The following is a 16,360-nucleotide window of genomic DNA, read 5'->3' on the forward strand; positions in this document are numbered from 1 at the left end:
GTGACCACTGTGTTTAATGGACATGTTGCTGAGGGCATTAGACCATCTGGCTTGATGAATGAGACGTTTGAGCCTGAGACCAAAACAGTAATGCTGTTTCATCCCTATTCTTGTGATGAACAGCCATGAATAGTGAATACCATGTTTACCAGTCTGTAAGAAGCCTCTCTGGGGATATCCGTTGGCAGCAGTCTCTCTTCTTCTGTAATCATGGAGACTCGGCATAATCTGCTAACTTGAAATGGGGAGCAGAAGAAGAGATGTCTTCAGGAAGGCAATGCCAACTACTTAGGGGTATTATGAGTATTATGAGTGTTCTGTATTACCTAATAATGCTATGTACTGTATGATGGAGATTTAATCAGATTCATCTTAGACAGAATTGAACTCTTAAGTCTTCTTTCTGACATTATCCAGGCAAAGCAGCTTACATAACAACTCCTCTTGCTTTTTTCCACCAGTTTAATATATGCAACTTCAGTCTAATAACTTACTCATGCAATAACGCCATACAGGTGTTAGAGTAGACTTTGTAATTCAAGTTCCCTCTAGAAAAAAATGCAAGAAACCCAATAATTTTATTCTTCTAGTAACAGTTCTACAATTGTCATTCTTTTTATCTACCTTCTGCTTGGCATATCTGTCTCAGTTAAAGGAACATTCTAGCCATCATAGCCATCATAGCCAGCATATGGATATGATAGCCGAGTGATCCTTTTATATTTTGTGGTGTCCCCCATCCAAATGCATCGAGGGATACTGCAGAATCCCCCTTAAGGCGTTTTGGAAGGGAGGGGGATGATTGTGGTGCAATACAGTATGGGGTGACAATGGTAGGTGAAGGAATATGACGATGGGGGTATGAATAGAATGGATTGTGGCAGGAGATTGGAACGAATTAAGATTTTGGGTATGATGATGGTCACAGGCAGCTCTTCACTAACACATACATACATGCATACAGCCACTCCATAAGCATACTTACATATACACATACCGACTCTTAACACTGTACACATACATGCATACACACACTCTAACACCATGCACATACAATTACACATACACACACACACGTGCTGCTATTTCTTTTTTCACCCTATGCGTCCCAAGTCTTGAAACTACTTTAGAAGTCATAGACTACCTTCAGAAGTTGACTGTCACTGCCTTCTTGCAGTGAGAGAAGATCACTTTGGCATTGACACGTCTAAGCTGGCTCAGCTCCCATCCGCAGCCCATCTGCTCTCAGTTGGACAGCTACTCAGTAGATACATCTCGTTTAATGGAAATTCTAAGTTGGAACGAATACTATTTTGATACACAAACATTACTACAGTACATTGGCCGTTTGTTCGCTACTTGAAGCTGTGAAATCACACATCTCAATTTAAATTTTACTTGCTTTTGAGTGAGTATTTATAATATCCACATACAAAATAACCAGACCTGTATATTTTCTTTTTTCTGTGAATTTAGTCGATGCGTGTTTGGTATAACTGCAAATTATATCAGCGTTTATATGGTATATCATAGTATTTCTATTTAGGTTAGAAGATAGAAACCTAACTTTTTACATTTATTTGTTTTAGGTTTACTGAAGACATCAGCTGTGAATGTGAAAGAAATCATCGATCAAAATGTTCAGCACTAGAAGGTCAGGTCATGGGGTTTATTTTTCATTCTTCTGTGACATTTTTTTCTAGACAAGTTCTGATGGAAGGTTTGCAAACAACCAATTCTGAATATTTTGTCTGCCGTGTTACAGATGATACATGTTAATATTACATGTTTTTTTCCCAGTAAATAAGACACTTATGGTACTGCAAAATATGATATGAAATAAGAAGCACTTAATGTTTCAATGGCAAACTATACCACCATTAATAATTTAGATTTCCTCTGTTATTAAAAAAGTGATTACAATACCCTTCATTCGAAACAATCAAATCTTTTTATTTTTATTTAATTAATTCACTATTGGTTTCCGTTCTGCTTTAATTAGTCTGAAGCTTTAATTTATTTGGGATGAAGATCTTTTGTAAGATTCTAAGAGCTTCTGGCATCAAAGAGTTGAGAAAGAGGTCCTATTAAAGTATTTAGTAAGCAGCGGCTTATTCCATACTGCAGGTAGTCAGGACATGCATTGACAGTTTTATGTTTGGCTATTAAGCGATCAGTGTGACTTTGATACGTGTATTGATGGGTATAAATTGCAAACTCAAGATTTCTCTTGTGTGAAATGTTTTAGGAAACAGCATGAGAGCGAGCAGAGAATGGAAAGGAAGCTGAGAGTCAATATTTGTGTATTTCAGTATTTATCAGCAAACTAGAGCAGTGCAGGTGCACAGAAAACGAAGATATGCCATAATTATTCTAAAAAAACATAATTTAACATAATAAAATAGACTCTGATAATCATTATCCTTATCTGGCAGAAGATAGTTGATAAATCGGCAGAATTCTCCCATCTTCCGTCTGAGGTCTTGCAGTTGATTCTATGATATATAGGAGGCTTCTATTTATAACAGAAGTCCTTGTACATTCAAACACGATGGAGTTCTACCACTGGGCAGCCCCTCTACATGTTTTTTTAATTTTCTAGGGATCGATATCAGGGCCCGTGTTTGCGTCACATGACAATTAGGTTTTCCATGCACTATGAAAGGAAGCGTAGCATAAGATTATTTTATGGGAAAGATTGTGGCATCAAACAGTATGGAATGGAGTTCCAATATAATATGAGCAACACATTCTATAAATCACAGCGTGCTTTAACCTCCTCTAAAGATATATCGCTACAAGGAAAAAGATATTGGCCGAGAAGAGTCCCTGTCCTCCGAGGTTATTTATATGTAAATGCTGACTTTAAAATTAATCTGCAGGATTTTCCAGGTCACATACAGAGTCTAACTCAGTGGCCCACTGGAATAAGAACTCCATCTTGATCAATAACGCAATGAAAACATATTGGATTGCTTAACTAAAAAGACTAGGCCCACTTGCATTGCTATTTGTTATCATCATGCTGGTATGGGTTATATTTATTACATTTGTCCACAGACACAAAGAAAGAAAGGTCACTGTGTTTACCAGCTGGCTGAAGTGCTCCATAATTCATTGTAAGCAGTTCTGTAAGGGAGCCTCCTCTACTGGGATAATCTATCTATATATATATCGATAATATTGTTTTCTGGCATAAATATTATTGGACTTTATATGGGGAGTAGTAGTAGTGAGAAAAATAAATGATTTATACTCTTTGTGGTGTCATGAAATTGGTGATTGCTTTAGTGCGTTATTATAAACTCTTTCCACAATAATTTAAGAAAATATCACTAAATAGCTTATAATATTAGGTAATCTGTTTTGTTGCAAGAATTGCTTTGATATTTGTCTTTATTTTTAAGATGTATACTATATAGATTGAATATATTTTCTTATTGATGACTTGCATTGACCTTTAACGTGTAACATTCTCTGACATACAGTACATATACTCATCTCTAATGGACTCAACTAAAAGGATGCAGTTGCAGTTGTATATTCAGAAAAAAAAAATCAGCCTTTTATCTCACACAGCATTACATGGCTGTTCTCTGCAAGTTGTATCTCCATCTTAATCAATAATTGGGAACCATTGTTTAGCATCACCTTTCAGGGAGAGGGAATTGAATACAGTTCTTAAAATATCCCATGACTGATACGTGTGCTCTCAATCCGGTGATCTATTACAGGACCGTTTTATTCTGGGACAAGACACCACCATATCATTATTTATTGTTTTATATAGCGCCATTAAATTCCGTAGCTCTGTACATTTGGTGGGCAGGACATAAGTAGTATGTAACATAACAATTTGACTTACAGAGACAACAGGAGAGGAGGGCCCTGCTCAAACGAGCTTACTCACACAGATCACTCAACCATACATATCACATGTTTCCATACATAATATTATGCAAGAACATGCATCTATAAAAAACAAATAGTATGTAGTTACCCCCCTATCCTTAGCAGTAAAAACGGCTTCCACTCTTATGGGAATCCTTTCCACAAGATTTTGAGTGTTTGTGGGAATTTTTGCCATTTATCCAGTAGAGCATTTGTGAGGTCAGACACTGATGTTGGATGAGAAAGCCCGGCTCGTGATCTCTGTCCCAGTTCATCCGAAAAGTTTTTGATGGGGTTGAGGTCAGGGCTCTGTGCGGCCGGTCAAGTTCTTCCACACCAACCTCATCCAACCCCGTTTTTTGGACCTTGCTTCAATAAAAAAGGGTCTTCCCACAAAATTAGAAGCATAGCATTGTCCAAAACATCTTGGTATGTCCCCTTCAATATATATAATTATCGGACAAATTAGAGACCATTTCCTTTAAAAGTCAGGCCCTTGTATTGAGGAAATAGTTCACATTATACAAAATGATCAAAATGATCAAAAAATGTAAGTTTTCCTGTTCCATTTACACTTAGCTTCCAGCTGGTATTGTGAGCATTATGCATTATGAATGGGAAAATATAAACTCGGCTACAGGGAGTCCTCTGTGGCAGGACTTAAGGAAAGAGTTATATGAAATAGCTGGCCTATTGTCCCTTATCTCCCAGCAGCATGTTCAATAAGAAGTGCAATCACGGTTTCCTGCCTGCAGATAAAATATCTCCGCTACAAGGACGCACATGCTGCCTTGCTTTCAATCATGTCATGTCCAACTGAATAGATTAAAATGTTTCATTGTTGACTGGGTTATACTAAAAATTTCAAATATTTTATGAAGCAAACATAGAAATACAGGTATATATTTTGGAGTAATACAGTGAAACGACAAAATAAAACATGAATATATCAGTGCATATCAGTACAATTCTTGCTTTTGAGGGCAGTGGGGATCGTAAGCCAGTTGAGGAGATCATCTTGATAATTGTACATTCACACAAGTTCCATCATATAATTTAACCCCTTAAGGACAATGGGCGGTCCCTAAACCCATGCATTTTGAGCCCGTACTCAGGCTTTGTCATTAAGGGGTTAAGATCCAATAGATGCAATAAGAAAAACGTAGAAAGTTTAAAAAAAAAAAAACGGAAATTTTCAATGGAATCATTGATGGAGGAGGATTTTTTTTACTCATTTTGAGGCATTATTAGAAATCTCTTCTATGTGGGGTTTTTGGGTCAACAGCAGAATTGAACATTATGCTGTTTGTTCAGTCTAAATTACTATGTTAAATGTGACATTGAGAAACTCAGTGAGATCTGGTTAAAGAATTGGTGGAGATTGCAAGGGCATTATGGAACCAAGAGCCCAAAGCAGGAACCACTATGTAACAGACTTTTAGTAACCACTAGAATGGATGTGGTGGTAAAATGTTATACTTAGGTCGTAATAATCTTATGAGATATTACCTATGAGGACTGATGGGTGTATATTAGAAGCGGGATAAAGAGAAATTCCAGTGACAATGTGCAACTTAATGTCCACCTTGCAAAATACCCATGGTGTCCCCCATATAGTTTGCCCCTTTGATCACACCTCCTAGCCTGTGATGCACTTACCTCTACCTCCTGTAATCTCCAGCCCTGGCTTGATGATTGGCAAAGGGGGAGTCTAATAAGACCTCTGCTTATTTATTAATGCTTTATATTACGGGTTAGAACATTGTAATTTTCTTTATTGCCAACTTTTTTATTTCAGTGTACCTCTATTTTTTTTGTACAAGAATTTCCAATATCCACTTGGCTTTTACAACATTTCTCTAGTGTGAATTTATTGCTACTGAATATCCTTATTATGAATTTTAAGAGAAATTGGATTTCTCTAAAATAACACATTGTGGCAGGAGATTTAATTGTTCTTAATAAACATTGAGATTGAATACTTTCATCTCTAGAGAAAAGAGCTCTTACCTTTGACGTTAAAATGCCTTTGTTTCAAACACTGAAAAGCGACTAAGGAACTAACCACTTGCCTAAATTGGTTTTTAATTACCTTCACGATTGAGACAGGCAGATTAAAATAAAGATCAAAAGAAGGGAAACCTGAACTTGTTTGGGCCTCACAGGTAGCCTAAATATTAGATTATGCCGATCAAAAATTAGCTTAGTCCTCCCACCATAGAGTTTGTTGAATGGCACTAATCATGGCTGACCCTACGGTATAAGAAACCGCTGCCTAAGGCTCTGAGCCAGTAGGGGGCACCAACTTAGCGTGGTTTCCGTGTTACCCGTACATGTGGGAGGCATTCGCCAGAGGCATAGTTCGTCTAGTATGTCAGAAACCCTATATCCTGCTCACATGGAAGCCCTCCATATTAGCCCTTGTAAGAAAGCTTTGAAATCCCTTCATATGGCACTTTAATCTTCTCATGATGGAGGTAAATTTTTGCTTGACAGAATCATGTAGTGCTGAAAGAGTTAAAATTGGTTTATAAAGTAGGGTGTGTTTTTTCTTTTTTTTTTAAAATACAATTTATTGGAATTCTTCTTTATGAAGGAATTGTGTAATGTGATTGATCTGTGAAATGTGTTTACCATGATGAATGGAAATGGATTGTATAAATCTTTAAGTAGTCATTTCCAGAAATGCCCACATATGTCAAATTAGTTGTATGTGTTTCAGGGACTGGTTTAACCCTTCCAGTTACTGAAACATTCAAGCAAATTACAACATTGGCTGAAAAAGCTCCAAACCTTTAACGCTTTGAGAAATACCTGGTGTACCCCACTATATTAAACAAATCGTTTTTGGTCCAGAGAGCAACATACTAGGGGGTGATCTGTAAGCCCAACTTAAACAGAAATACAGCTAATGATGTCCTGGGGAGAGGCTTCAACTTTAATGTATCCATACTGCCCAACATTTGAAATGGGCAAAAACATGTGGTTAGAGGGATGATTTATTAATAGCTTTTATGTGACTGAGACCTGAAGAATAATGTATTTTATTTGCACAGTTAAATATAGAAACATATTTTCTGTTATTTATATTGTGACAAAACCCTCTAGCGGAGGATCAATAAAGTCACTTTTTCAGGCTGGTAAGCACACTCCTCTAAGGCAATAAGGCTCAGGAATACCGGTTTGTAGCAAATTGTGCATTTTACCTGAAATAAAATAAACAAACATTCTGAAAATAAAGCCTGTCTACCAATTGGAGCCCCCTCTGGCTACACTCTGCTGACCCTGACTGGCCTGCCCAGATATTCACTAACCATACTTCTCTGCCAGACCCAGCAAAGCCAGGCTCCGGGAAACCTCCCCAAGATAACACACACAGGTCCAGGCAGGTAAAGATGCAATTTGGCTCCTCTTCCCGTCTTCCCAAATCTATTCCTTGAGGGAGTTTAAATGTCCATTACCTGTACCTGATACTCCGATTGCTATATTGTACTAAATGCTGACTCTGTCTACTAAGATGTGCATTAGAACGGAGTTAGCTGAGCAATAAATGTTACTATGCGTTTTTTGGCCTGTTTTTATTGATTCTCATGCATTACAGGATTTGGGTAACTGCTTGAAGTACTCAACTGCTTTCCTATCTGTCTTGACAATGACTTACCTCATTAAAGTTATATGAAACCTGCCTATTAGCCATTTCCCTAATGTGTGTGTGTGTGTGTGTATAAATATACACACACACACACAAACGAATCCCCTTATATCTACAGTGTTTATGTAACAAATTATAATTTATGGGAACATTAGCAGATATGGTGACATTGCCTTAACCATACCTGGGAGCCTCCTAGGGTACAAGGAGCTCTCTTGAAAGAGTAGCATCCCAAGGCATGGGGCTAGCCTTGTAAGGGTAGTTGTTAGCCACAGATGAGGTCAGGGCTAACCTCAGGTAGCATTAAATGGGTGGGGAGAGAAGGAAAATTGGGGATTGTTTGCGATGGATTGTGCTCTTAAAGCTGCAGGTGAGAGCATGCAAGGGAATGCAAGCTGAAATAAAATGTACACTTCCTCACCTGAAACAAACATTTACTAAAAAACCAAACATTGACTACCCCAACACCTCTAAGTATACCAGAAATTGGGAGTGCAAATAGTGTGCCACAATACTTCAAAAAGCATGTGATCAAATAATAGTGTATGTCATATTATATTATGAACCATTGTGGAATGAAGAAAAGGGAGGAAGTCAAGGATGTTAAACAGAATCAACAAATTAATTCCGCTTCACAGAAAGCTTAATGTTTTCTTTTAGAATAACTTTTAAAATGATCCTCTTTCGATGATACATAACGGGGGCTCTCTTTATATGCGTCTTTTGTATTCATTTAGTGCCTCAGACATACTGGATCATCTTCATAGGTTTTTTGTAAGCTGTGATGAATCGCAATGCCTTAGGGTAAGCATGATGGGAAGTGTGGTTGGTACAAAAAGCATTCTGTCTAATCAATGAGAAGCAAAAAATGAAATCCTTGTAAGTCCATCTCTGGTGCTGAATCCAGAAACATTAATCTTCATTAATAACAAGTCACTCTAAGATATTTTAAGTTCCAGGGATAACAGCAAAGCATTACATTGCAAATTTCTCTGCATTTCACGGCAAGCATCTCATGACATATCTGGAGAGCACAACTCTTGGCAGCTAACTGATAAAAACACGATGGAACACCGTGTAAGTTTCAGTGGGACTCGCCAAGAGCTACACTTTGGGGGTATTCTTGGGTCAGCCTGGTACTCGGTTAATAGACCCCCAAAAACAAGCCACTCAATGTTGATCCCCGCAATGCCATGGGCAAAGTAGTTGGTAGTGAAGTTGCTAGGAAGTTCCCAGCCTAAGTTACCCAGAGCTCTCCCTCTTCTGGGGGAGTGGTTACTTAAAGGACATCCTTTAGTAGGAGGGGAGTAGGCTGAAGTGGGCGGGGTGGGTTTGACTAAACACCGCATCCCTGTCTGGAGAAAAAGTTTTGAATATTACATTGTAGCTGCCTTGGTGAGCTTAATTACACAGAATCCATAAGTTACTTTCTGGTTGAATAAGGAAATGCTTAAATAAACACTACTATGTCCCATACCTTTGGAGTATATTATGGTGGTGATTGTTACCAATTTAGGATCTTACGCATCCTTATTTCCATATTTCATATGTATCTTTATTATGCTTCTATTTTCCATTCCTGCTCTACTTTGGCATTCATTCTTATTATTTGTGAAAAGTTTAACAATTACTACAAAAGCCCACAAAATGTAAACCTATCACAAGATACATTATTTTTTTCAAACACTTTCTATCAGTCAGCCCAATGTCATAAGAGTGATGGCACAGGCATTTAACAGGTTAAATATGTCTGTACACATTCTATATTGGGTAATTTATTGAGTTTTGCTTTTATTTACCGTAATGCACCATACAACCTGCCTACCATCTGCCCGTAAAGCATTGCACTTCTCACCTTCATTCCCAGAGAGGGTAGGCTTTGATGCTAATTCACATCTGGCATGTGCTCTGAGCTGGAAGTGGCTACATTCGATGGCTTAGTACACAAGAAAAAAAATCCCATTACTCTCCATCAATACCACTGGTTTGAAGTCTGCCTTTAAATCACATAGCATCTGTATACCCAAATAACAAAACCATATAAGCACTGCTGCGCTTCCCATCCCTGGTATAAAATGCAAGGGATGGTTTACTATAGTCAACAAATAAGAAGCTGCCATTGCATTACTGTCATACTAGATTTGGCAGAATGTATTCCTTTTCTAGGAGTGGAGGGCATTTTTATAACTACCTACCCATCAGGAGTACATAGAAACAATCTTTATAGAGGACACTTTCTCAAATACCCTGTAGACCCCTAATGTGGACGTCACTGGAAGCACCGCCATTTTGCTCTATGATAACCTTGTGAATTTCTGCCTTCTGGTGATGTCCTTTGGATGGACAAGATTGTTTTCGGAATTTGTTTTCCGAAAATGAACCGAAAAATTTGTCCCAAGCATTTTTGGCCCATTTGTACATTTCTACCCCAAAGACTTCCACTATTCTAGCCATGGACAGTTTTACCCATGTACACAAACTTTCTGAAACCCAACAAGATTCCACAGAGCTGTATAATTCCAATGTATGAATGGAAAAAACATTTCCCATGCATATATCAATGAGTTAACTAGTTTATGTACTGAATTGATATTTTCTAATTGAGGACAGATTTCTCCCCTGGGGTTTTTTGTTTGTTTTTGGGTTTTTTTTTTAACAAGTGTCCAAGGCATTCCCTTTCCAGAAAGCTACAAGAAATTTAGTCATACATAATTAATGGAATTGCGTCTTAACCAATTAAATAGTATGAGGCTTCGCACTAGAAAAAGACTAGAATAGGGCGTTCCATACTGCAGCCATTGCTTTCTTTAAACAGAGTGCTATAAGATATCGCTAACATTCAATTCTTAGCCATAAGATTTGAAATAGGAAAGCTCTTGTATTATTGTTCCCCATAGCTTTCATCTTATAACTTTGTGTTTCTCTTAAATCCTCTGCCTCCAGCATCTGTTTTTGCCATTTCTCCACTGATTTATATTTAGCATATTGTTTTTTTTTACATTTTCTTTATTGTTGTGTATATCAATCCAGTTACTGTTTTTTGTTGGACCCAGTCTTGGTTCTACTGTCTACTGAAGCTATTTTAAATTCAGTGGTTCACGTAACCCTGATATTGACTTTTTTTCCTGATGTTTAACTAATCATTAACACAAAACAGTATTTTATTTATTTGTCACACAACAGCTGCAGTATTCAACAGATTTCAGTAACGTGTTAGAATTAGTATACTTAAAACGCAAAAATGAATCTTTCTCCTAATGGTTTTCGGTCTACTCTGTATGTTAGACAGATGGGAAAGTCACATGCAGGGTGGTCGCATGTTAACGAGGTTATAGTTAATGAATACCTAGAGTAACTTCTTGTTACTGGTGAGTTTGATCAGGAATCTGTACAGGGATTCATTCTTTAAGTGTTATTAGCCATATTGCAGGTAAGGGATGTTTTACCGATGACACAAAGGTCTAGAACAAGGTTTGTGAAAAGTAGGGAGGTGATGGTTGCAAGGGGTGGGTTGTATAGCTGGAAGAGTTAGTAGCAGAAGGTGTCAGCCTACGTTTACTGACTCCTGAGTGAAGCAGACCCCCCCAGGGTTTGGAAGACGCATTGCATCCTGCATTGACTCGAGTGGGCTCTCTTCAAGTCTGTGAATAATACCATTTTTTTTTTATTTCATTTTTTATGATCTACAGCTCCAAAAATCACCATAATGTGTATATTAAACCCAGAAAACATCTTTAGAAATTAAATTGTATACATTTTTTTACTCTAAATCCTTTAAGCATAAAAGCAGATCTGTAGGTCACAAAAAACAATGTTTTCATATGTGATAAACTGATGTTTTGATCATATTTTCTCTTTAAATGTCTTCTGTGGTAAAAAAAAAACCATCAGTTTTCACAGATTAGTCTAACCCATCCCATGACGCTTGTTTCTTTACTTAACCTACAGGAAATCAATTTTGTGCTGTACCAGAAACCCTTAATTGATTACGCGTTAATTAAAGAAACCCCAACGCTTTGTCAGGGCCTACTTTCGACATCTTTGATTTAAGACTTCAGGTGGGGCTCATAATCTAAAACAAGATGCACAACATCACTGAATGTACAAAAACAGATCTCAAAACAACCAAAGCATGCATTCCGATTTCCAAGATGACAAATGGCTCTCAAAGAGAATAGTGCTTTATAAATGTACCGCTTAGTAATCTACACTTTAGAGTTTATGAATGTCTTCCGACTTTAAAACGGTTCAGTAGTTTATATTATATATATATAAATATTAGTGCCAATATACAGATTTCTTTCCCCGAAGTACTCTCTAAAAATGTTGCATTTATTTAGTTGACACAAGAAGCTGTTTAGAAGAGTAGCCTCAATTGTCTTATATTTGCCAAAATGCCCCATCTTCTCATTTTCACCGATTTCTAATTCTGTCGCTCTGAATATTACATTTCCCTGCCGTCCCACTAAACAGTATATCTACCCCTCCAAATTAAGAACTGCTGGCAGTTATGATTTTTAAGTGGGCATTGGTCAATGTGAATAATCAGTAGAGAATAAGTAAAAAACAAATAAATATTGATCCCGGGGGCGGTCAATATCCATGCTCCCCGTTTCATAATTTCTTTTTTTTTTTAAATTAAAAACCGAATAGTAAATCAGTTAAATTTTGTATGTGTCCTTATTTTAATAAATGATGTTTAAGAGTTATTAAAAAAAATCTAGTTAGTAGAGCAATGTGCAAATGAAATGCAAATACACAGTTTAAAGATGAATTACGATAAAAAGCAAAGATGACACCCACTCAAAAGTCTGAGGACATGACAAATAAAAGGGAGAAGCAATTATCAGCAGACCTGAGTGCATTGCCAGAGGGCCAGATGGCTCTACTAGTGGAGCCTGCGTTAGAATCTTAATCCATTATTAGCTAAATTAAATGATATGGATTCCTAAATGTGTTTTACTATACGCATTTAGCTATTTATTCTAAACAAATTGAGAGAGAATAAAATAAAATTACGTGTATATATATATATATATATATATATATATATATATATATATATATATATTTTGACACAAATCCGATTTTAGACACAAAAGGATCGTTATTCAAGATCTTGCTAAATTAGGTAGTATTTTCAGCGATTAGTTTGTCAGAGGTTGAGAAAGGAAGTTATAACGATTATCCAGTCATGTGCTGCACGCTGCTTTGGTACATTAAAGAAATGTCATCTGCGAATGGTTGCTTTGCTATAGGAATATCTATTCCTACCCAAATAGTTTTTAGATGAATTGGGTTTTCCATTTTAAAGTTTACTTAAAGTGGATGAGGAAGTATGTCACACGATCAACCCCTGCGGTAGTACATACGCGGAGCAGCGTGACCTCATCCTGATTGTGATGTAGGGATAGGGGTCGGAAATGGGACATGAACGCAACCAGAAATTAACAAAGTATATGGGGAGACACAATTCTTATAAGCATAATGAATCACACATTTATAGAAGGACTACCATTTGTTCTACAACTAATGTTTTTACACAGTTACAGACTGTTTTACAAATACCTTGGATGCAGTCTTTGAAAGTCTATTGCCCACTCTTCTGTCTTTATGGAGCTTGCTTTGTGTGATGGTGCACAGTCATGCTGGAATAGAAAAGGGTCTTTCCCAAACTGCTCCCACAAAGTTGGAAGCAGAGCATTGTAGAAAAGGTCTTGGTGTGCTGAAGCGTTAAGTTTTCCCTTCACTGGAAATAAGGGCCCCAGTCCCTCAAGAACAGCCCCAGACCATTACCCCTCCTCCAAACTTTACAGTTGGCACAATGCAGTCAGGCAGGTAACGTTCTCCCGGTATCCGCCAAACCCAGACTCACCCACCAGACTGCCAAACAGAGAAGCGTGATCCGTCACCCCACAGAACACATTTGTGCTGCTTAAAGTCCTGTGGCGGCTGCTTTACACCCCGAGATCCGAGGTATGGTATTGTATGCGGTGGCGTGAGGCTTACAATGCACTCAGTGACCCCGCTCTGACTTTACGTGGTCTTCCAGTTTGTGGCCGAGATGCTGCTGTTCATAAACTTCCACTTTCCAATAATTCCACTTACAGGTGACTGGAATATCTCGTAGGGATGACATTTTACAAACTGACTTATTGTAAAGATGGCATCTTATCACATCACCACCCTTCAATTCACTGAGCCCTTCAGAACGACATTTTTTTTTCACAAATGTTTGTAAATGCAGACTGCATGGACAAGTACTTGATTTATACACCTGTGGCAATTGGTCTGAAAAGAGCTGTGTCCCAATACTTTTGTCCATATGGTGTACATTACTGTTACAGAGCAGTTGCAACTTATTGTGTAGGTCCATATATATTAATAAATCTATCCACTTCAACACTGAACGGGGTCACACACATCCACATTCTGCCTCTGCTGCCTCTTCCTAAAATTGTGAAGCTCCAGGGCCCCTTTCAGTCTGGTGTCCCAAAACCAGATTTCCAGGGATGAGGGACAGGTCTTCTGATCACAAGACTGTTCCAAGTAATCTGGGATGTGTGGTCATCCTAACCACATCTTGACGAATGTGATTGCCATCACGTAAACTATGCCAAATCTTTAGTATGTGACTAGACCTACAACATACTGCCATATGCATCTTTACTTGGTAGACTAAGATTATTCATATCTCTATACTGAAATAAAACATGAAAGATAACATGAATTCAAATGAATTTTAGTAAGACAGAACAGGAGCCGACTGAATCACAGTACCAGTTCTTGTGGAACCCAGGGGTGCGTACGAATGCCTTTTTGCCATATTGCACTAGCTTGCAGTCTAATTACTTTGCTATAAATCCAGTCCCTTGGTCAAAACATGCTGTAATCCTTGCCAAATCACACGAGTGCTTCTGTCTTGGCTGCCAACTTAAAAAAATGCCAACGAGTGCTAAACATAAAAAGCTGAAATAGGAGACTTGAAATAGGAGCTCAGGAAGAGATGTGTTTATTAGACACATAATGAGCTCTTTGCTAAATTTTTTGCCAAGAAATACATTCAGAAATGTCCTAAATCTACAGAAATAAAAGCACTTATAAGATAAGTGCTGCCCACATATATCTAATTCTAACATTATCCATAAATGCCCTCGTTAGAGAATTGTTTTGATTAAATATCTAAATGTCTCAGTGACCAAAAAACAGACGCAAGCACAGCTTCTATGCCTTATTATATATGTTTATTTCTTATGTAAAACATACATACAGCATTAATCGATGACAGATAGTAGCAGCAAGACTATGGAGCTTGGGTATGATAGGCTCTAGGTTTTTTTTAAAAATGGTTGAGATATAGTAGAAGATAGGCAGGTTAGAGGATAGAGGTAGAGGTGACCTCTAAGCATGATACCCTTGATTATGGTTACCTTCTATGGCAATCTCGATAAAGATCTCTCTATATGTGCCCATTACATCATACAAGAGTCCATGCCATACATTGCAGCATTTCAAACGCCAAATAAGGACACATATGTGACACTTATAGATATACATACCTAGGAGCTCTCAGATTGGAAATGTTTGATCATGCTTATTCATCCCATCTAGTTTGCTGATGTAAAGAGTCAAACCTTTATAAGTCTTTGGTCTTGACTTAGATTCAGGAGCCATATGCCTATCCCATGAATGTTTAACTTCCTTACATTACATCTAAGCCTCCTACCCTCCAGTTTTAGATAATGCCCTTTTGTTCTAACATTTCTTCTCTGAAATAAACTTTCCTCCTGTACTTTATTAAATCACTTTAAGTATTTATACATTTCTGTTACATCTTCCCTCTAAGTTGTACATATTGAGATCCTCTAGCCATTCCTGATAATGTATATCCTGCAAATCGTTTACCATTTTGGTAGCCCTCCTCTGAACTCCCCCGAGATGAGGTCTTCAGATCTGTACACAATACTGAAGTCTCACCAGTGATCTGTAAAGTGGCAGAACCACCTGCCTCTCCCTGCTGCTAATGCCTCTAGCTATAAACCCCAGCACTCGGCCTACTTTATCTGATGCTTTATTGCATTTCCGGCTTACCTGTTAGTCCTTCTTATTCCTTTTCCCTTATTTAATTATTTACAATTACCTCCCTATTGTTGTCACTGACAGAACACTACTCCCAATCAGTGGTATATTGACTGACCTAGGCCTGACATATAGGGCCAGTTCTCTCAACCACTGTAGTTTGCGTCTCCTTTAAGAAAGGATCGCTGGCATCTGACGTCATATCCTAGCATGCTGTATCTTAATGGTACACAGCACGTTTTAATGAAGTCTGGAGGCTGTGCCTTGTAACCGGCCCATTTGGACCAGGCGGACTGCCACCTCACTTCACTGGCCACCCTAGGCTTGGGCCTAGTCGGCCTAGCCCAGGATACATCACTGGCTCCAATGCGATATTCTGTCCTGGGATTCTCACATTATTTTCATTTAGCAATGCTCGACAGTTCTTCTACTTTACTTAAATGACTTACCATTTGGCTTGTTACTTGGTTCTACTCTTTTTCAAGGTGATTTGGTGCTATCAACATCGTTACATGCAGCTAGCCCCCCTTCATGTAGACCTTGCCCCTTACTGCCTCCCGTAAAGTTATGTGCGGCAGGTTGTGCGATGTATAACTGGCTCTTCTCTGTGAATTTCCGTTCCTTATACTTCTCATATACTGCAATGGACAACTGATGGGAACAGATTTGTTTACCAGGATACAGGAGAATCAGTGACCTCTCATCTCCTATTCCTTCTAATTAGAGGCTCCCTTTTAG

At 38.0% G+C, this 16,360-nt stretch overlaps 1 protein-coding gene across 2 annotated transcripts in view; it reads left to right on the plus strand.

Annotated features, from left to right (window-relative positions):
* Nucleotides 1-1,590: 1,590 nt before the first annotated feature.
* The window catches only part of OXR1 (oxidation resistance 1), a 137,994-nt gene continuing 123,224 nt past the window's right edge, over nucleotides 1,591-16,360 (plus strand). For both annotated transcript variants that reach the window (XM_053465958.1, XM_053465959.1), the window contains exon 1: nucleotides 1,591-1,654. In XM_053465958.1, coding sequence (XP_053321933.1) covers nucleotides 1,638-1,654 — 17 coding nt within the window. In that variant the 5' untranslated portion in view covers nucleotides 1,591-1,637. The remainder of the gene's footprint in view (nucleotides 1,655-16,360) is intronic.

This window comes from Spea bombifrons, chromosome 5 (assembly GCF_027358695.1).
Source record: "Spea bombifrons isolate aSpeBom1 chromosome 5, aSpeBom1.2.pri, whole genome shotgun sequence".
NCBI lineage: Eukaryota > Metazoa > Chordata > Amphibia > Anura > Pelobatidae > Spea > Spea bombifrons.